We start from the raw sequence: 23,866 nt of genomic DNA, 5'->3' as shown, positions 1-23,866 counted from the left end.
AGGGGGTCAGGTACCCGGGTAGGGTCGGGTAATAGGGGGTCAGGTACCCGGGTAGGGTCGGGTAATAGGGGGTCAGGTACCCGGGTAGTAAATCTTGACTCGTCCCAGCCCAGTTCTCTCATTCAGAGTAAGGTGAGGTGAGGTGAAATGGGGTTTAATGTCGCGTCCAAGATTATTGCACTTATATAGCGACGTGTATGTACGTGTGTGTGTTTGTGTGGCTGCTTGTACTAGTCCGGACTGATGCCGATTTATAGTGCTAGCCCATTGTGATACCATGCCGCAGTTTAACATGAATACCCCTCTCAGACACAGTATACTGACTCCGAGCCAACCAGTCCTTGTTTTAGCCCATTAATGCCGAGTGCCAGACAGGGTAACAACAAGTACCATCTTTTAACGTCTGACGCGGATGGGGATTCAGTGTAAGATGCTCAAATGTGCATTGGAAGAGAACCAAGCAGAGGAATGATTAAAGTCTCATGTCCTTTCGAGACATCGAGACATGTTTCCAGAGTAACCAGGTTCTTTGTTCTTTTTAACTAAAATGATCCTTAAAAACATATGTATTTACTTGTAGATTTATAGCGAGGCCTCTGTTTCACCAGCCTCCAAATTAACCTGTGGGCTTCCCAACCATCTTTAAAGATTTAAAAATGAATAATTTCCACATCATTATGCAAATGAGTTATGTGAATGAATTATGTTGTTATTTGAACCATACATGCTGTATATCCTGTATAGGGAGCAACTCATTTTCACATTTAAAACCTCACATAAATTCTTTACTGTAATACATATAATTGCAATCTCAGATCACAAGGTCACGTTTCCAGTTTCAACTTTTCAATCCCACCACAAGCTCCAGCTAATGTGTCTTCTTCACTTTTGGTACAGTGTTCCTCACAACTAGTTTCACATGATGGAACACTACTGTCCACACAACTACTTTCACTCTCTTGAGCACTAGTCTCCACACAACTAGTGTTACTGGTATCAGTGAGTCGAGGCCCTTGTTTGGCGAGTTTGTCCGACTTCCTAAGGATGCAGGCTTGTTTGTAGGGCGGGTCTATAGGAGCCTGTGTAGGGGCGTGGTAGGTATAGCCTTTACCTGGCTCAAGCTGGAACACCGACAAGAAAAGTGGATGCACAAATTGATTTTTATGTCCCTTTGCAAACCATTTCATCATAAGTAGAGTAAAACACAGCAATCTCAATGCTAAACTTCCTAGTTTTGTTACTTTCAGAATGGTCTCTGTCATTTTTAGGACATCAGTTGACTAACCTGTGAAACGTAATTGAAGAAATAAACAATTTGACTTTATTATTCATTCATAATGACACTAATGTACATCCACATGTTTAAAGTGAGTCGCACAATGTTGTTTAGGCCAAAATAGACTTTCAGCAGTTGTAGTGCTAACAGATACTTCAACATAGACTTTCAACAGTAGCAGTGCTAACACATACTTCAATATAGATTTTCAACAGTCATAGTACTAACAGATACTTCAACATAGACTTTCAACAGTAGCAGTGCTAACACATACTTCAATATAGATTTTCAACAGTCGTAGTGCTAACATACTTCAACATAGACTTTCAACAGTCGCAATGCTAACACACACATCAATATAGACTTTCAACATTCAATGTGCTAACACATACTTCAGTATAGACTTTCATCAGTCATAGCGTTAACACATACTTCAATATAGACTTTCAACAGTCATAGTGCTAACACATACTTCAACATAGACTTTCAACAGTCATAGTGCTAACACATACTTCAATATAGACTTTCAACAGTCATAGTGCTAACATACTTCAACATAGACTTTCAACAGTCGCAATGCTAACACACACATCAATATAGACTTTCAACATTCAATGTGCTAACACATACTTCAATATAGACTTTCATCAGTCATAGCGTTAACACATACTTCAATATAGACTTTCAACAGTCATAGTGCTAACACATACTTCAACATAGACTTTCAACAGTCGTAGTGCTAACACATACTTCAATTTAGACTTTCAACAGTCATAGTGCTGACACATACTTCAACATAGACTTTCAACAGTCAATGTGCTAACACATACTTCAATATAGACTTTCAACAGTCATAGTGCTGACACATACTTCAATATAGACTTTCAACAGTGATATTGCTAACACATACTTCAATATAGACTTTCAACAGTTATAGTGCTAACACATACTTCAACATAGACTTTCAACAGTCGTAGTGCTAACATACTTCAACATAGACTTTCAACATTCATAGTGCTAACACATACTTCAACATAGCCTTTCAACAGTCGTAGTGCTAACATACTTCAATATAGACTTTCAACAGTCATAGTGCTAACACATACTTCAACATAGACTTTCAACAGTCGTAGTGCTAACATACTTCAATATAGACTTTCAACAGTCGTAGTGCAAACACATACTTCAATATAGACTTTCAACAGTGATATTGCTAACACATACTTTAACATAGACTTTCAACAGTCGTAGTGCTAACACATACTTCAACATGGACTTTCATAAGTCATAGTGCAAACACATACTTCAACATAGCCTTTCAACAGTCGTAGTGCAAACACATACTTCAATATAGACTTTCAACAGTCATAGTGCTAACACATACTTCAACATAGACTTTCAACAGTCACAGTGCTAACACATACTTCAATATAGACTTTCAACAGTCATAGTGCAAACACATACTTCAATATAGACTTTCAACAGTCATAGTGCTAACACATACTTCAACATAGACTTTCAACATTCATAATGCTAACACATACTTCAACAAAGCCTTTCCACATTCATAGTGCTGACACATACTTCAATATAGACTTTCAACAGTGATATTGCTAACACATACTTCAATATAGACTTTCAACAGTCATAGTGCTAACACATACTTCAATATAGACTTTCAACAGTGATATTGCTAACACATACTTCAACATAGACTTTCAACAGTCGCAGTGCTAACACATACTTCAATATAGACTTTCAATAGTGATATTGCTAACACATACTTCAATATAGATTTTCAACAGTCATAGTGCTAACACATACTTCAATATAGACTTTCAATAGTGATATTGCTAACACATACTTCAATATAGACTTTCAAGTCATTGTGCAAACACATACTTCAACATAGACTTTCAAAAGTCGCAGTGCTAACACATACTTCAATACAGATTTTCAAGTCATTGTGCTAATACATACTTCAACATAGACTTTCAACAGTCATAGTGCTAACACATACTTCAATATAGACTTTCAACAGTCATAGTGCTAACACATACTTCAACATAGACTTTCAACAGTCATAGTGCTAACACATACTTCAATATAGACTTTCAACAGTCATAGTGCTAACACATACTTCAACATAGACTTTCAACAGTCGTAGTGCTAACACATACTTCAACATGGACTTTCATAAGTCATAGTGCTAACACATACTTTAACATAGACTTTCAACAGTCATAGTGCTAACACATACTTCAACATAGACTTTCAACATTCATAATGCTAACACATACTTCAACAAAGCCTTTCCACATTCATAGTGCTGACACATACTTCAATATAGACTTTCATCAGTCATAGTGCTAACACATACTTCAACATAGACTTTCAACATTCATAGTGCTAACACATACTTCAACATAGCCTTTCCACATTCATAGTGCTGACACATACTTCAATATAGACCTGTTATGTGGAACAGGCTCCAGACTCGACAAAGGTTTCTCACCTGTATGCCTCTACACATACAGCCAGGCCATTTAATCTTGAAGATGGCCTACCTGTGTTGACAGAGATACCTACCTCCAGAGGGTACGTCCGGTCCGAGTCGAAGCCACTGAGGTCACCACAGGCAAGGAAGGGAACAATGATTCTGTTCGGTCCTTCTAGATTGTTGAAGTCCACATCTGAAGGAATGATGGTGAGGTGAGGTTAAATTGGGTTTAACAGCACGTCCAAGATTATTGCACTTATATAGCGACGTGTATGTACGTGTGTGTGTTTGTGTGGCTGCTTGTACTAGTCCGGACTGATGCCAATTTATAGTGCTAGCCCACTGAGATACCATGCCGCAGTTAACATGAATACCCCACTCAGACACAGTATACTGACTCTGAAGTCTCAGACAAAACATGCTTCTAAACCAACAACTCAGGAGGGATGATTTTCTCAGGCAACACATGAGTGAGCGAGTTTGGTTTAACACCATGTTAAACAGTATTTCATATATATCACAGCATGTCAACTTGATGCTTTGAGCAATAGACATTTACCACCATACGCCAATCCTTGAAATATTATTAGTATCTTGAACATGTAATGGATGCAACTCAGTGAATTGTGGTGCCTTAGACGAAGCAACCCGTGCCCCCAGCAACACAGGAGCCTCTTAAGTAACACAAACATCACTTAAACACTATACCATTTTCTCCAGCAACACGGAAACTCTCAAGACACACAAGATCCTCTCAAGACACACAAGATACTCTCAAGACACACAAGATACTCTCAAGACACACAACAATCACTCAAACATCACACCACCTTCTGCAGCAACATAAAAGACTCTCAAGACACACAAGAAACTCTCAGGACACACAACAATCACTCAAACATCACACCACCTTCTGCAGCAACATAAAAGACTCTCAAGACACACAAAAAACTCTCAGGACACACAACAATCACTCAAACATCACACCACCTTCTCCAGTTACACAAAAGACTCTCAAGACACACAAGAAACTCTCAGGACACACAACAATCACTCAAACATCACACCACCTTCTCCAGCAACACAAAAGACTCTCAAGACACAAAAGAAACTCTCAAGACACACAACAATCACTGAAACATCACACCACCTTCTCCAGCAACAAAAAAGACTCTCAAGACACACAAGAAACTCTCAGGACACACAACAATCACTCAAACATCACACCACCTTCTCCAGCAACACAAAAGACTCTCAAGACACAAAAGAAACTCTCAAGACACACAACAATCACTCAAACATCACACCACCTTCTGCAGCAACATAAAAGACTCTCAAGACACACAAAAACCTCTCAGGACACACAACAATCACTCAAACATCACACCACCTTCTCCAGCAACACAAAAGACTCTCAAGACACACAAGAAACTCTCAAGACACAACAATCACTCAAACATCACACCACCTTCTCCAGCAACACAAAAGAATCTCAAGACACACAAGAAACTCTCAGGACACACAACAATCACTCAAACATCACACCACCTTCTCCAGCAACACAAAAGACTCTCAAGACACACAAGAAACTCTCAAGACACAACAATCACTCGAACATCATACCACCTTCTCCAGACACCCTCAAGACACACAAGAGACCCTCAAGACACACAAGAGACTGCAAGACACACACAAGCCTGGCAAGACACACACAAAGCCTTACACAACATAGGACTACTCATCATTATTAAACTCTTACACCAAGAATAGAGCACTGCATTGAGATATATTCAGTTACAGGTCCCATAGAATTTAAGTGAGTGAGTGAATATGGTTTTACGCGATATTATAAATATTTCAGCAATATCACGGTGGGGACACCAGAAATGGGCCCCACACATTGTACCCATGTGGGGAATCGAACCCAGGTCTTCAGTGTGACGAGCGAATGTTTAAACCACTCGGCTCCTCCACCGCCCCTTTAAGTGAGCAAATGAATGCTACTTTATTCTCGCCATATCGTGGCAGTCTGTAAATAACCAGGACTGGACCAGGCAGTGAGTGAGTGAGTTGGCTTTTACACCGCTTTTAGCAATATAACAAGAATATCATGGCAGGGGACACCAGAAATGGGCTTAACACATTGTACCCTGGAATTCAACGGAGGCCTTTGGCGTGAAGAGCAAACGCTTTAGCCTCAAGGCTAACCCACTTCTGTTAGTGACAAATAGTGCAGACAAAAAAAAGTTCCAATTAAGATAAATGTTGGCTTCGAGTGATAAAGTCACAATTACACAGTTTCCACCTCATCGTCATTAGCTGGCATGGGGAACCAATAGTCAGTCTTGGACTCCCACCAGGGTATAACTGTTTGCAACCCGTGAAGATTCCGGGGTAGAATAGGTCTTCAGCAACCCATGCTTGCTGTAAAAGGCGACTATGCCTATCGTAAAAGGCGACTATGCCTATCGTAAAAGGCGACTAATGGAATCGGGTGCTCAGGCTCGCTGACTTGGTTGATGAATGTCATCGATCCCAATTGCGTGGATCGATGCCATGACATCAATCACTGGATTGTCTGGTCCAGACTCGATTGTTTACAGACTGCCGTCATATAGCTGGAATACTGCTGAGTGCGGCGTTAAACAACAAACCAACCAACCAACCAGCAACTGTTTGCCCCACTCACCGTAGTGTTGATCCAGCAGGGGGTTGGACATGTTGGGTGTGTAGCCTTCCGGGGGACAGTAGCTCTGACACACCACAAAGGCCTCTGAAATAACAACATAGTCAAGGAACATGTCATCACTACACAACACAACATCAGAAGTAACTAGAAGTCTGTTTTCAAGATGGCCGACACACCAAGCATGGTGTACATTCTGATACAACTCATCAAGTAGCAAGGTGCAATACGAGATGATACCCACCGCTTCACATCTGTGTTGTTGCTGTTCTAGGCTGCAGTCAGCAATACATCAGTTATACAATGATATATCAGTGGTCTAGGGTACGAAGTGAAGTGAAATGCGTTCTAATGTAGCTATCAGGACCGCTATTTATGTCTAGTGGTAGAGCGTCCGCCCGGAGAGTGGAAGGTCCGGGGTTTGATCCCCGGCCTCGTCATACCAAAAGACGTTAAAAGATGGTACTTGTTCTTAACCTGTCTGGCGCTCGGCATTGAGGGGCTAAAACAAGGACTGGTTGGCTAGGAGTCAGTATACTGTGTCTGAGTGGGGTATTCATGTTAAACTGCGGCATGGTATCTCAGTGAGCTAGCACTATACATCGGCATCAGTCCGGACTAGTACAAGCAGCCACACACACACACACACGTGCAGACACAGTAAACTGACCTCAAGCGCGGATCCAGCATTTTTAAAAGGGAGGGGTCCAAAATAACAAAATCCTCTTTCAGTAAATTTTACTGCCTGCAACATACTACATTTGTGGGGGGGGGGGGGGGGGGGGTGTGTGTGTGGTCCTTGTTGTCCTTATGGTCCTTGTTGTTTCCCTAATAAATGCCAAGTGCAAGACAGGGTAACAACATGTACCACCTTTTAACTCTTTGGTTGATGCACCCTGGGCTCAAACCACCAACCTTCTGCTCTCCAGGCAGAGGCTCTACCCACTAGGTGAGGTGAAATGGGGTTTAACGTCGCGTCCAAGATTATTGCACTTATATAGCGATGTGCATGCATGTGTATGTGTGTGTGTGGCTGCTTGTACTCGTCCGGAATGATGCCGATTTATAGCGCTAGCATACTGAGATACCATGCCGCAGTTTAAAATGAATACCCCACTCAGACACAGTATACTGATCTGCGCCGACCAGTCCTTGTTTTAGCCCCTTAATGCCGAGCGCCAGACAGGGTAACAACAAGTACCATCTTTTAACGTCTTTTGGTATGACGCGGACGAGAATCAAACCCCGGACCTTCCTCTCTCCGAGCAGACGCTCTACCACTAGACCACGGAGGCAGTCGACACAATAAAGTATTTATGTGTTTCTTCAACAAGGTACTGGTGCTGTGACCCGTACTTCCCACATACCCTCTAAATTGTCTGCACATGACAAACTGGTACAAACAATTTAGCGTTACTATGCACACCTATACTGGAGTTCCGACTACTTCTGGGTTTGAAGACCGTGACAAATGGAAAGAAAACCTTCAGCTGTGAATACAGGAGCGTCACATCCTTTCCTCGGAATATCTGAAACAGACATGGCAACAATCACTTAAACCAATTAAATACTACCAAACCTGAAATATTTACATCAGTATTTACATTGATGAATTGTCATGGCATAAATAAAAGATTTCTTCTGTCGAGAGGATTGCATAATAAGGGAAATTGGTGAGATGAGATGAAATGGGTTTTAACATCACATTCCAAGACTAATTCACTTGTATCGCAATGTTTTGCTTGTACTAGTCGGGACTAATTTCAATGTCATAGTACTAGCCCACTGAGATACCATGCCACAGTCCATCTTTCCGAGGCAAGAGATTTAACTGACTATATCAGTCCAGTTTCCACCCTTGCCAAACTTGGCTGGAATTACATTTTGGCTGGACTAACGAGTCTATGCATAGTCGAAATTAAAATAGTGCAACACTCATGACGTCAATCACTCTATTGTTTAGTCCAGACTTGATTATTTACACACTGCCATCATAAGGCTGGAAAAATGCTTAGTGTGGCCTTACACAAAAAACAAAGAAAACATAGCGATATGTTCAATTACCTAGCTGGCGGAATATTATACAGGACACTGTAATTATGTTCGTTGGTGTCAAGTAGGCTCGTCACGGAGATTGAATTATTTGGTGTCAAGTGCCACACTGAGTACTGTGGAACAGGACCTGTCTCTCATACTAGAGAAAGTAGGCCGTCTCGCATACATGTTACGTCTGTGACTGGTACACATAAGAATTTAATCACACACAATCACATGACTTCTCTCCACCACTGTTTCCGCCATGAGTGTCAGACAGTTTGTACATAAAAGTTCTATGAAAATTCTGACAACTTTTAGTCATGTTGCCATCAGTCCTTCAAGAGTTATCTCCCTGTACGGGTACTTTCTTGCTGGAGCACAGGGGTGAGGTGAGGTGAAATTGGGTTTAACGTCGTGTCCAAGATTATTGCACTTAAATAGCGACGTGCATGTACGTGTGTGGGGGTGTATGTGGCTGCTTGTACTAGTTCGGACTGATGCCGATTTATAGTGCTAGCTCACTGAGATACCATGCCACAGTTTAACATGAATACCCCACTCAGACACAGTATACTGACTCCGAGCCGACCAGTCCTTGCTTTAACCCCTTAATGCCGAGCGCCAGACAGGGTAACAACAAGTACCATCTTTTAACGTCTTTTGGTATGACGCGGCCGGGGATCAAACCCCGGACCTTCCGCTCTCCGGGCGGACGCTCTACCACCATACCACGGAGGCGGTCTGGAACACAGAGAAAATATCTGCTCAGGTCAATGAATATAAATGAGAGCCAGTCCAAACTTTTGTGATCTTGCCTATCATGTGTCTTGGTATTTTCAGCCACAAAATCTAAGAATTTTTCAAAACAGACCTCAAAATACAAGGCAATTTGAAGCCTGTGTTTGTTTGTTTGTTGTTTAACGCTGCACCACGCAATTGGGATCGATGACATATATCAACCAAGTCAGCGAGGCTGACCACCTGATCGCGTTAGTCGCCTTTTACGACAAGCACAGTTGCCTTTTATGGGTTGCTGAAGACCTATTCTACCCCGGAATCTTCACGGGTCTTGAAGCCTGTGAGACCCTGTGATACAATCTCCATTCTCGTGTGAGGGGAGGACACATTCTCCAGTAACATTCAATGGTAACACTTTCTGTGTACACTTTTCATACTACTCTTACACCTGAACAATATTTCATCCATCCTGAAAACGCACCTTTGCAACAAATGTTCCGCTTTTCTTCAGGACAAATGTTGTGATGTTCAGAGCCTGAAATAAACATAACATACACCATTTCCTTAATCAGACAAAATAGGTTTCTTATAATTACTTGCTTTATGGTTTTGATGACTCAAAATTTCACAAGAAAATCTTGATAAGGGTCTGTTTCTTCCCACAAGTCAGTGAATAAGATTATTACCCAAGTAATATGTCGTGGAAAACCGTAAAGTTTTAACCCTGGTGACAAAATAGAAATCAGTATAGAGATATCTCAAATTATTACCAATATGGTTATGTGTGGAATAACTTTCCGTTATTTACACATATGCATTTTAATAATTCTCAATGCTGATTGGTCAGTTGAAGCCACATGATGTCACACTGCTTCATTGTTGACAAAAATATGATATAACATCATCCATTGTTATCTGCAGGATTCACACTCAAGGGTTGGTCCAGGATTTATAAAGGGAGGGGCCCAAAATATCAAAATCATCTCTAGCGACAACAAACAACATTTGGCAGAGCTCCAGATAAGCTTTTGGTGTTGTGGGTATTTTACCCATGCATTTTAAAATCATTGGGTATCAGTAATTCTATCTGGGTATTCAAATTTCTGTTACCCACTAGTTTTTACACATGTGGGTATTTAAGTTAAATATTTAAAAACACTATTCATCTAGTCCCTGCAAACTGGTGTCGTGTGGGTACGAGAGCTTTAAAGGACTCAAAAATACCACGATACTTCCACAAAAAAAGTGTGATGGCATATGATTATGATGTACCGTATTTTCTTGAGTATAGTGCGCACTTTTTTTCGAAAAAACACAGATGTGTAGAAGGGGGTGCGCATTATACACGAATTATGAGTTTGGATGTTTTTTCCCCCCATGGAAAGACATTACCGTGAGCACGAAACAAAGGAAATACCATATCAACAAATCCATACTGAAGTACGCAAAATAATCATGTACAAACATGTAATTACACTGTCTGGCTATAAAAAGTGTTCTTTGTATATCTTGACTTATGTTTGTAACTTATTTCATTAATTTTATTCAAAATTCCTTATAATATTATTTTTATTAATTTCGGCGAAATCGTGTGTGAAGCGATCGGAAGATCACACAACTCACAGTTATTAACAGCAACCACGGTCAGAATACCGCTATTGACGCCTTGAAACGAACTTTAGTTGACAGAGATGAATGACATACTTTGACTCGTTAAAAGTCATATTTGTTTTTGTTTGATGATTCTATGTCAATATGAAATTCTCGCTATCACACGATCACGTGCGCGTGAGCCTTGATGGTGACTGGTAAGACTGGTTCCATGTAAAAAATAATACCCGGGAATAGCGATCAGCTGCTTCGCTTAGGGTTATTATTATTTTAGATATGTTTAGTAAAGGCTGTATATAATTAAGAAAATAATGGAATATATTATTCCTGATAAAAAAAAAATAGTTTCAGATACAATTGTTGCCGATCCTTGCATTAAAAATCCTATAAAGTTATATCATTGGGTGTGTCTTGACTGAATCACCGGTCGATTCCAAGAAAACGTGTGTACAGCTGATTGCTGTTTCCGGCTTAGTTTACAAGAAAATACACAAGGTAATCCTAATCCCTAGATATAAAACAATGCCTAGCAGAACAATAAATACTATTTAAACGTTAAATAAACATGTCTGGTGATTTTTTATCTCAAATTTCGAATTTGTACTGACGAAGTTTCTCAGCACCCGTTCGTTTGCCGGACTTCGCAGAATGGGTACGGTGTAATTTTTTTCTGTGCATAATATTCAGATTTCTTTTTTTCCAAAATATTGAATCCGCTAGAGGGGGGTGCGCATTATACATGGGTGCGCACTATACTCAAGAAAAATTCATTCATTCAGGACAGATAATCTGTCATTCCTCATAGCTTGTTGGTTATTCTCTAATTACTCTACTTACAAGTTATGAAATATAAAGTTACTTACAGCCAGCAGAAGTTGAGCTTGTATATATTCATCAATATCATGAAGGCCAGTCACTGAAACAAGTCAAGTTGATATAAAACACTGCAGAGTAGCCATTTCCATACTAGGGGCATTGGTGGCCCAAGGCATTGCTTTTCACTGCAGAGTGAGTGAGTGAGTTTGGTTTAACGCCGCTTTTAACATTATTCCAGTTATATCACGGCGTGTCAGCTTTATGTGGGAGGAAAGCCCCAAGTGATGCAGGTCTTAGACGTTTACCACTTCGGTGAAACCCACGAGCATGGGTATGGTGCTGACAAACCAAGAAACATAATCGGGGCGAACCGGGATTCAAACCAAGTCATAGGTTTCTGGTGTGCCCAAGGGACGCAACTCTGCACAGCGAATAGCGGCGCCTTAGACAACTGGGCCATGGTACATTCTTTCCTTCATCATATCTATGTGTAAAAAAAATGTAGTGGGTTGGGTATCACATCCACCTGTAAATATTGAGTCTGGACCAGACATTGCAGTGATTAATATTGTGAGCAACTATCCACACCATCGGGATACTCATATATATTACCATCAGGAGCTCCATCACAGACCACCAAGTCTGCTTTCTCCCCTTCAAAATGGCTGATGATTTCTTGAGCTGTAGATTTCTGAAAAATTTCAAAATGTACGAGCACACATTAGTAACAGTGGCAACTGAATGTCCACCACGAAAGTGCATCTTGTCTTCATTGTTGTTGTTGTTGTTGTTGTTGTTGTTGCATTAAGTGTTTAAGAGGTCGCCTTCTGCCTAAGCAATTTCGGCTGACCTGTCCCTCTTTTGGACTCCTGTGTGTGAGAAGGGTACACATATCTATTGTGAGTTTGGTGTTCACATAATTTCTGTTTTTGTATTGATATGATTTCTATTTTCTTATATTGATATGATTTCATTTTTATCCTGGGCTGCTTTGTTTATAATTCTTCATTGGAAAATTTTCAGCAGATATAAGACAGCAGAATAAAGCCAGCACTGAACTTCACCAGAATAAAACTCAGATATTAAGCACGAAAAGCAAACACTTCATCCAATGTGCTACCCACAAGCGTCCTGAAAGAGTGAGCTGAGCTTAAAACTGCTCACAGCATTTTATATAAGAAATAAACGAGTGGGAGTTGTTTATTTTACAACAAAATAACTGCAGGAAGAATAAACCATGAGGGGCGCAGCGTTTATCGGTATACCTCAGCTACATCTGTTGGGAACAACTCACTAGACACAACACTGTGGCAGTATAACTTGGGACATCTTCCCGAGGCAAGAGAGTTAACTGACGTTAAAAGTCAAGTTTCCACCCTTGCTGAGCTAGGACGGAATTCCTGGGCTCGATCGTAGCGCCACCAGTGGCTATTGCGAGTTATGTCCTTTCTATGCCTCTCCTATTGACCAATCAGATTCCACCTCTCGTATCACTTGCATTTGTTTCAAACAAAACGGTGGCGCCCAGTCAAAACGATCTGATCGAAAATCAAGATCTATATTGTGATAAAACGAGTCTTACATCGCGAAATGCATCAAATCAAGTGAGCACCTTGATTAAAAACATGAATAGATTTAGAAAATATCTGTTGACAACGAGTTAGCGGTGCAAATGCTTTGCAAATGCTGCAGTCGACCGAAATCTGCATGACACTTTACGAACTGGATTTCGATTTCCGTGCACAATTTTGATTGGACTATGCATAGACTCGTTAGTCCAGCCAAAATGTAACTCCATGATACCAGCCTAGTTCGGCAAGGGTGGAAACTGGACTTTTATATTCAGTTAACGCTCTTGCCTAAGGAAGATGAACTTGGGAGGACATAAATGATTTTGATAATGTCCACAAACACAGGTGTGGTGAGGACAAAATAGCTTCTTTAATGAGAAGAAACCTGGGATTCAAACCCACGGTGGAACTGGTACAAAAAGGGATACAACTCCGCCAAGCAATAGTACAGCACCTGACACCATGAGGCCCCCCCAATGTCACCTGAAGGTTATAGAAATGGTCTCCTTTATCTTCAAGTATTAGAAGAGAGTGAGAGTAAATGATTGTTTTCCAATGCGGTCAGCAACATTCCAGTCGAATCCCAGGCAATCTCATTAAAATCAGATCTTAGTTCTCGCTACCGCTAAACAAAGATTTGAGGACATCCCATTACGGGTTATGTCAGAACAACCTTACCAGATCATGAAAGTGACAGTTGGGATGTGATTTCTCATCATGCAACTGCGAAAGCGTAAACACGGGTATTCAGAATGAGAGTGACAGGCTTTATGACTGAATCCATCTTTTAGCCATTCCAGAATGTTCGTTCATTCCATTTTCAAATTTTTAATTGGGAATTTGTTAAAAAATGTTTCAAAGCGGAGTTACCAGTTTGAAACTAGTGCCATAGAGCACAAGAAAGCTGTCTTCTGATTGGCTAATGTCGACTTCTTGTCAGTCATTCCATTGTTCGGTCAAGTTCGAGAAAGGTCGGCCTGACTTGACACGAAACGGATGTCCTCAGATCTTTGTTTAGCTGGAGAAAAGACTAAGATCTGAGATTGCTGTATCAAACAGAAAGGTGAACTGATGCTGGAAATTTGAGGATGTGTATGACAAGGCTAGATTTGCTGTTAGTTACAGTTAGTGATTTGGAACATATTCTGCACCAGCATCCTAATTTTGGAAAATATCTCCCATTATTAAGCAAGGTAGTAAACAGTTATCATATTTAGCTAGTGCTGCTCTTCAAACAAAATTGAAAAATAAATAAAAATTTAAGAGAATCTTTTGATTTTTGGTTTGTTATATTGTTTGTCATTCTTTTGGTGGTAAATAGATACAACAATCCGAAATTTCTATTGGTATTCTGAAAGGTTGATATTCAGGCTCTATGTCTATGGCAAATGTTGGCAAAACTTCCCTGGAATTAATAATCACAACAGTTTTCAGATCAGTTCTGAAGATGTTACTCTGTGAAGATGCAAATGCTTCAATACCTACCGGGTATGTACTATAACAAATAAAATTATATACGGTGATTCCAAAACTTTGTGTTTCTGGCAATTTGGCAACTCAAGAATGAATGATGACAATGTGAAAATAATTACATATTGTTGTGAGTTTGTTCAGAATCTGTGTAGCTCTCGCTGTAGCTCTGTTCCTGTTCTTGTTCTTCTCACTAGCTTACTGTACAAGACACAATCACTACTTACATCCTCCAAACATTTTGTCAAGACTCAGATCGCAACCCCATTTACAATTGTTCATAAACTGAGACGACATCATTAAAAGAGAACTTAAGTAGCCATGAGTTATCTCCCTTTCATGAAGAAATCAGGGTAGAGACCAACATGTTCCAAGTGAGTGAGTTTTATTGTGCTTTCAGCAGTATTCCAGCAATGCCAAGGTTACTTACTTACTTACTTACTTACTTTGAGATTTAACGAGCGCTTTCCGACTGATGCGTATTTCGCACACGGGCCCGGCCAGGCCATTAAATGTGTTTCCGAAAGGGGCGAAGGTGGTCTGTGCAACCCAAGAGGGGGGTTTAGGGGTTGCTTATATAGATTTTGGGAATTTTGAGATTTGGAATAGATGCCGATGGGGTTGGGGAGGAGAACTAAGGGAGCTGGGTATGGTGGATGTTTGTTTGTTTATGTGATTTTGATTTGGTAGGTTATTGTGTTTTTAGATGCGTTTTATTAGTTCCGTTTTTATTAAGAATACGCCTTAGGCCTTGAAGTTTCCTAGTAAATTTTGTGGGTTTAGTATTGCTTCTAGAGTGAGAACCTTGTTTAGATTGAGGGTGGTTTGTAATGCGGTTCGATGTGTAAGGTAGTGTGTGCAGTGGATGTGTGCGTGTTCTGGGGTTTCTGGTTGTTTGCAGTGTGGGCAGTTACCTGTAGTGTGTTTTTTTATTTTTTTTAGGTGGTTATTAAGGTTGGTGTGTCCTGTTTGGAGTAATGCCAAGGTGGGAGACACTAGACACTTATACTGTAAATCTTGAAATTAACGCGAGTGTGAATTAAATGCGAAAAATGCGAGTGGTCTTTGCTCACATTAATAAACTTCGCATTTATATCTCCAAATGACTATCAACAAAAAGACAGCCCCCCTGTACACTTTGGATAGTGGAAATACCAACTTGAATATAAAGACAAACACGGTTTATTGAGCAGCAGTTGTAACAAGTATATAACAATGTCATTCAAAGAATAGGAATTACACAAAGGGCATCTGGTGAGTTATCACTGCTGGGGTCAAGAGTTCTACCCACTACGAACTTGTTGACACGTTCTCTGCATACCAATCAGTGAACTGTTGTTGGTTCAATTATTTTATTGCCTTTGAACTTCCTTAATGCCAATCAACAGAGTAAACATATAAACTGTGTGTTGTTTTTAGGTAAACACTGTTAATTGTTTTTTACGGAAGTGCTCTACTCAGTGCAATCTCATTAAAATCAGACCTTAGTTCTCGCTACCGCTGAACAAAGATCTGAGGACATCCCATTAGGGGTCACGTCAGAACGACCTTTCATCCGACCAATCAGAGCATCGCTTACCAGATTATGAAAGTGACAGTCGGAATGTGATTTCTAATCCTGCAACCTCGAAAACTTTAACTACGAACGATAGTTACGGGTTTAATGACTCAATCCATACACTATAGCCATTTCGGAATGTTCTTTTGTTCAGGTTTCAAATTTATAATCGAGAATTTGTCAAAATATGTTTCGAAGCATAGTCGCCAATTTGAAATTAGTGCCGTAAAGCATGAGAAAGCTGCCTTTTGATTGGTCATTCCATTGGTCGTTCAAAGTTCGCCCAAGGTCGGTCTGACGTGACCCGTAATGGGATGTCCTCAGATCTTTGTTTAGCGGTAATGAAAACTAAGATCTGATTTTAATCAGATTGTACTCAGTGCTAATAAGCAGTGCTCTTTGCTGTTTGATTGGATTAAGGGAAGGATATGTATCATTCCACTGGGGATGGGGTGGGGGGAGTCGCATTGATATTGAGTCACATTTTTGGTTAGGGGTTAGCAGTGGTATTAATTTGGAGATGCATTAATTTCAAGATTTACAGTACATGTGGAGAGAATGTTCTGAAAACACTTGCTGACAATAGCATAAGTTAGAGATACGAAGAGTCATTTTCATTGGTTGTTAGGTTCAAGCAGAGAGTGAGAAAATCTGAACAGAGAAAAATATTTCATGTTTACCAATTCTGCTTCAAAGAGAGGAGGCGGCACTGGTGGCCCAGTTTTCCCAGTGAAGAGTTGCGTTCTTTATGGACACCAGAAACCTCAATCTCATTAAAATCAGACCTTAGTTCTCGCTACCGCTAAACAAAGATCTGAAGATATCCCATTAGGGGTCACGTCAGAACGACCTTTCATCCGACCAATCAGAGCGTCGCTTACCAGATTATGAAAGTGACAGTCGGAAGGTGATTTCAAAAGTTTACGGGGTATTCTGAACGATAGTTACGGGTTTAAAGACTGAATCCATACAATCTAGACCATCTATTAGCCATTCCAGAATGTTCTTTTGTTCAGATTACAAATTTTTAATCGAGAACTTGTCAAAATATGTTTCAAAGCGTAGTCGCCAATTTGAAATTAGTGCCGTAAAGCACAAGAAAGTTGCCTTCTGATTGGTCATTCCATTGGTCGGTCTGACGTGACCCGTAATGGGATGTCCTCAGATCTTTGTTTAGCGGTAGCGAGAACTATGATCTGATTTTAATGAGATTGCCAGAAACCTATGATCATCGGTACGAATACCAGTTTGGACAATTATTTTTCTGGTTTTGTCACCACTACACCTGTGCTCGTAGGTTTCACCAAAGTGGCAAACGCCCTGCATAACCTCAGGCTTTCTTCCCACATGAAGCTAACACGCCGTGATATAACAGGAATACTTTACAAAGCAGCGTTAAATTTAACTCACTCAAAGAGATGACGTCCCTGACTTTCAAGGCTAACATGGAATACATATAACAAGTTAAGTATCCATGGTTAGGGCATAAAGATGTTACAGTTACCTTTGTAATATCTCCCTGAAGCTGTATAACACCAGGAATTGGAGCCATAGCCTGTAGATCCACTGCCACAATCTTAGCATCACTCTGTTTACCATCAATACCTCTGAAATGAGGTAATAGTATCAGCATGCATAAAAACTGGCTCAGAGGTTCATAGACTGGAGCAGGCTCCAATGTATTACACTAAAATGTAAAATATAACACGCAAACAAATAAAATACAACAAAAAATATTTTGAAAGAAATTTGGAAGGGATTGGATTGGATTGTTGTTTAACGCCGCACTCAGCAATATTCAAGCTATATGACGGCGTTCTGTAAATAATCAAGTCTGGACCAGACAATCCAGTGATTGATATCATGAGCATCAATCCATGCAATTGGGATGGATGACATACATCAACCAAGTCAGCGAGCCTGATCACCCGATCCCGTTAGTCGCCTTTGACGACAAGCATAGTCACCTTTTACGGCAAGCATGGGTTGCTGAAGACTTATTCTACCCCGGAATCTTCACAGGTCAAATTTGGAAGGGACAAATTTGGAGGAATTTTACGAGCTCGTGTGCAATCCTATACATCTCATGAAATCCTGTACACCCCCTTGCAAGTAACACAAGTCCCAACTTATTTTCTCTTCATTAGGGTAGTTGTATCTTTTCTTCCATGCACAGTGATTCAAGCTGTCAGTGACACCACATGTTAAAGGAACAGGGCCACCTGTGGTTCATGCACAACGATTCAAGCTGTCAGTGACACCACAAGTTAAAGGAACAGGGCTACCGGTGGTTCATGCACCACGATTCAAGCTGTCAGTGACACCACAAGTTAAAGGAACAGGGCTACCGGTGGTTCATGCACCACGATTCAAGCTGTCAGTGACACCACAAGTTAAAGGAACAGGGCCACCTGTGGTTCATGCACAATGATTCAAGCTGTCACTGACACCACATGTTAAAGGAACAGGGCAACCAGTGATTCATGCACAATGATTCAAGCTGTCAGTGACACCACATGTTAAAGGAACAGGGCCACCAGTGGTTCATGCACAATGATTCAAGCTGTCAGTGACACGATATGTTAAAGGAACAGGGCTACCGGTGGTTCATGCACAGTGATTCAAGCTGTCAGTGACACATGTTAAAGGAACAGGGCTACCGGTGGTTCATGCACAATGATTCAAGCTGTCACTGACACCACATGTTAAAGGAACAGGGCTACCGGTGGTTCATGCACAATGATTCAAGCTGTCACTGACACATGTTAAAGGAACAGGGCTACCGGTGGTTCATGCACAATGATTCAAGCTGTCACTGACACCACAAGTTAAAGGAACAGGGCTACCGGTGGTTCATGCACAATGATTCAAGCTGTCAGTGACACCACATGTTAAAGGAACAAGGCAACCAATGGTTCATGCACAGTGATTCAAGCTGTCACTGACACCACATGTTAAAGGAACAGGGCAACCAGTGGTTCATGTTCGGCAAGGGTGGAAACTGGACTTTTATAGTCAGTTAACTCTCTTGCCTCGGGAAGATGGGTCTGCCCTAGAATCCAAAGTGTTTGCATGGTGATTCTTTTGAATCAAACTGAAAATATCTTATCTGGACAGAACTCACTGCATAGGCTTTGTTTGTAAAAAAAATTCACCAGTGTAACTTCAAAACACAGTAGATCATCTAGATGTCGAACAAGGATGGTCTGGACACATGGTAATCATCTCACCTGAGTTTCCGTGACAACACCTGACTCCAGCTACCTGGGGCTGCACAGAGGTCAACAACCTTTGTCACACCTGTAAGGAAATAGTGTGGATGTAAGAGTGAGTGAGTGAGTTTGGTTTTACGCCGCTTTTAGTAATATTCCAGCAGGATTACGGTGGGGGACACCAGAAATGGGCTTCACACATTGTACCCATGTCAGAATCGAACCCGAGTCTTCGCCGTGACGAGCGAACGCTTTAACCACTAGGATACCCGATCGCTCCTGGGGATGTAAGATTGCTCTTAGGACGACAGTATCATATTTTGCAACACCCAACCCCTACCCATTCTATGTACCGAGATAAACCCCACCTCCCAATCAAAAATGACCAGTTCCTACATCGTGTTCAAATATGCTTAAAAAAATAGAAGTTCTGTTTTTGTGCCCCCATTCTCTCACCCCCAAAATCGTTGTGATACATTTCGGCAACCCCACTAATTTGTTATGTCATTTTTTAATGCCCCCACCTCCCCTTAATCTTACAAGTCCCCCGTCATCAATAATAAATCACCAGTCCCTAAGCCAGTTGTTTGAAGCCAGTGCCTTGTCAAATTTCTTTTGGTCTAGTTAGCAAAGCTGACAAAAGTCCATATTAATGAACAGTAGAGAACTGAAATCAAGTGACAAGTTTGGTTTAGAGGAAGAAAGAAATGTTTGGCACATACTGTGATCCATTACCTATTGACTGAGGATCAGCCAGATTACTGTATTCTACATAATATGTGCCCAGAGCACTCTCAAAATTAGAAACAGGGGGCTCTTATTAGAATATTATTTTGGTGAAAAAAAATAGAGTTGAAAGATCGTTAATTTCGTGGTATATGCTGACAGCCTGAAATGCTTATATACGACAGATATGTTTTTCCAGATTTTAATTGCCCATCATTAAGGGTGCATATAACACACAAGTGCGTATTATACACGAAAAAATTTAAGTCTTGTGTACATTGATCAATCAGAAGGGATGCTATTTGGGATTGTTCACTTGCCAATATATTAGCCAATATTGCCATGGGCGCTTATTACGTCGAATACAGTATATGAGGGTCAAAAAGTTATCATAGCGCTTTGACTACTAAAACTCCCATGGCTTAGCATAGACTTACGACAGCCACAGACCTGAGATATACTTTGATATTGCCCATGTTTCTTGCACACAGTCAGTGTTATGACATTGCCACGATTTAGCCCATGGCTTAACATAGACTTACGACAGTCACAACTCAAGGATTTTGCTTCAAGAAATAAAGATATGCTGTCAGGTGACACTAACTATGCTAATTTTTCAGAAATCAGTGGTTATTTGTTTTTTCAGGGTTAATCAGGACAAACAAGCACTGTTTACATAATCTTATTTACAGCAACATTCTGGTAATCCTTACCAATTTATTACGATACCATATCAAAGATTTTTAGAAAAAAGCCACATGAAAGAATGAAGTTAACTAGAATGAGTTTTTACTCTTAAATCAGGCATTAACGGGTGCCTGTACTAGTCAAGACCAATGTGGGGCGGTCGGGTAGCCTGGTGGTTAAAGCGTTCGCTCGTCACGCAGAAGACCCGGGTTCGATTCCCGACATGGGTACAATGTGTGAAGGCCATTTCTGGTGTCCCCCGACGTGAAATTGATGGAATATTGCTAAAAGCGGCGTAAAACCATACTCACTCACTCACTCCAGGTAATCATGGCGGCCTGTAAACAACTGAGTTGATATTTTGACCAATTCTGCATGCTGCCAAGGGTAAAATAGAACACAGTCAAGCATGCTGCCAAGTCCATTTGAGTTGCCTCTTACAAGAGTGAGTGAGTGAGTGAGTGAGTGAGTGAGTGAGTGAGTGAGTGAGTGAGTGAGTGAGTTGGGTTTAATGCTGCTTTTAACTTTTTTCCAGTTATATCGCGGTGTGTCAGCTTAATGTGGGAGGAAAGCCCCAAGTGATGCAGGTCTCAGATGTTTACTACTTCGGTGAAACCCATAAGCAAGGGTATGGTGCTGACAAACCTAGAAACATAATCGGGACGAACCGGGATTGGAACCCACAATCATAGGTTTCTGGAGTGCCCAAGGGATGCAACTCTGCACAGCGAATCGCGGAGCCTTAGACGACTTGGCCACCCGTGCCTCCTGTTTATGGGTATGGTGCTGACAAACCTAGAAACATAATCGGGGCAAATTGGGATTCGAACCTGCAAGGGACACAACTCTACACCGCGAAGTGCAGTACATGAGACAACTAGGACACCTGTGCCCCCCGTGCACGGGTATGGTGCTGACGAACCTTGAAACATTTAAGGTTTCCTGATCCAATGATTGATATCATGAGCATTGATCCACACGATTGGGATACGGAGACAAGCATCAACCAAGTCAGAGAGCCTGACCCTCCGATCCCATCAGCTGCCTCTTACGACAAGCATAGTCGCATGGGTTGCTGAAGGCCAACTCAAATCGGGATTTCTGGGCACGGGAAGAAAGTATAAAGTAACCTTGGAATATGTTGAAGTCATCATTTATCTGCAGCAGCTTGAATGCACTCCTTGCTCTCCATCCTTCTTCCTTAGCAAGGCGGTAGTAGACATCCCGCTTGTCCTTCGAGGATCTTCCCATGATACCTGAAGAATTAAGAGTGAGTGAGTGAGTTGGGTTTAATGCCGCTTATAACCGTATTCCAGTTATATCACGGTGTGTCAGCTTAATGTGGGAGGAAAGCCTGAAGTGATGCAGGTCTTAGACGTTTATCAATACCGTGAAACCCATGAGCACGGGTATGGTGCTGACAAACCTAGAAACATAATCGGGGCCACCGGGATTGGAACCCACAATCATAGGTTTCTGGCGAGCCCAAGGGAAGCAAATTCAGCCAGGTTGACATGTATTATCAGATGCTAATGGAAATTCTGTCCTTGAAAAACCTTATACTATATGTACTAAATAAATGAAGTCAAATCCATTCATTTCATTGTCTTATGGTGAACTATAGGGATAGTAATTGACCCAGGAATACAAAACAATCTGGTTCAGGAACAACCTAATGGATACAAAACTACCAGGTTATGAAAAAAACACAAGGAATACAAATCTACTGGGTTACAAAGCTACCGGGCTATGAAATCGCCACTACTGTTCCATCCATATTATGACACCAAGCCTACGTAAACTAGTAAAGCCACAAGACCCAGCAGTTCTACTCCTGACAGCACAATCAACGATTCACGTCATTAGCCTCCATTTAAAGACACCTTATCACCCAAGACAACCATTGTAACCAACCAATGATCATTTTAGTTTGCTCTTACGAAAAACACGAGGAGCGTATGAATGATCACGGCTGAATCACCTGTTAAACAGGGCCTCAACTCTGTCATGTTTACAAACAGACAACTGTGCCACTGGTCGGTCACGTTCAGGATGCGTATTTGCTATCGATGGAATCATTTTCAACTTATCTGAACACAGTCAATGGACAAACTAATTCATAATGCTACCCCGAAATGAGATGTTAGATTAATCAAAATCATTATTGTCAAAAAGGAAATGATAGAAAACACATCCACATGTTCCTACCAAAATCGTTGTCGAAGGGAGATAACTCTAAAAATGGACGTTTATATAAATACCGCTAAGAAAATGTTATGAATTTGTGTACCAAGTCATGAAGCTATGCGGTTAATGGGCTAACACCGAATGAAATATATACGAAGCTACTTTCACAATTAAGGCTCATGTGTCATGACACCTCAACAGAATACAGAATAGTGTATTTCAGCAATAAGTATTTTGAGTCAAAGGGATCAAGAACTATATTTCTTGATTAAAAGTACATTTCAAGAACAGAAATAGATAATAGTGGTAGAATCATTTTAAAAGGGGAAAAATATTCTGAATTTGTAGGTCTGGCATGTTTAAACCTGCGACTCAGGAACTTTAATAACCGATTACCCAAGAACACTGACGATGTGAAATCTGATCCACCTATCTGCAAATATCAACACATGAAACACATTTTGACAGCACAGATCAAGATTGAATTGACCTACTTGTAATTAAAACGAATTAGACACTTTTTTGTTTGAATAAGATGTACTTTAAGTTTAATGATATGCCATTTAATACACTATTTAGACTGTTTGATAATGAAATAATTGTTATTCAAACGAAGAAGGCACTCTTTGGTATGAATAAAATGCACTTCAAGTTTAGCGATATGCCTATTAATACACTGTTTAAACTGTTTGATAATGAAATAAAGCAAACTGAACTTTCTGTGGTCGTGCAACACTTATCAATGAACCGTTGATCTCTTATCGAGACTTGTATAATTTGTATTGACTTTT

The 23,866-nt window shown here is 40.7% G+C and overlaps 1 protein-coding gene across 2 annotated transcripts; it reads right to left on the bottom strand.

The window, feature by feature from the left end:
- Nucleotides 1–407: 407 nt before the first annotated feature.
- LOC139471688 (tRNA (cytidine(32)/guanosine(34)-2'-O)-methyltransferase-like) lies at nucleotides 408–23,118 on the bottom strand. Of its 2 annotated transcripts, none has more exons than XM_071254143.1 (11): nucleotides 23,097–23,118; nucleotides 22,019–22,144; nucleotides 19,494–19,563; nucleotides 17,768–17,870; nucleotides 12,277–12,355; nucleotides 11,712–11,764; nucleotides 9,719–9,772; nucleotides 7,889–7,991; nucleotides 6,466–6,549; nucleotides 3,866–3,969; nucleotides 408–1,121 (listed from the first exon to the last, which is right to left on the bottom strand). In XM_071254143.1, exons 2-11 carry the CDS (start codon nucleotides 22,137–22,139, stop codon nucleotides 825–827), a joined length of 1,068 nt encoding a protein of 355 aa, XP_071110244.1. In that variant the 5' UTR covers nucleotides 22,140–22,144; nucleotides 23,097–23,118; the 3' UTR covers nucleotides 408–824. The 2 variants fall into 2 exon arrangements, with proteins under 2 accessions (XP_071110244.1, XP_071110245.1); XM_071254144.1 differs by lacking the exon at nucleotides 23,097–23,118 and adding an exon at nucleotides 22,870–22,887.
- Nucleotides 23,119–23,866: the final 748 nt, after the last annotated feature.

This window comes from Haliotis cracherodii, unplaced genomic scaffold (genome assembly GCF_022045235.1).
Source record: "Haliotis cracherodii isolate W230 unplaced genomic scaffold, xgHalCrac1.p SCAF_23, whole genome shotgun sequence".
Lineage (NCBI taxonomy): Eukaryota > Metazoa > Mollusca > Gastropoda > Lepetellida > Haliotidae > Haliotis > Haliotis cracherodii.
This window is presented reverse-complemented; position numbering and strand designations above follow the sequence as displayed.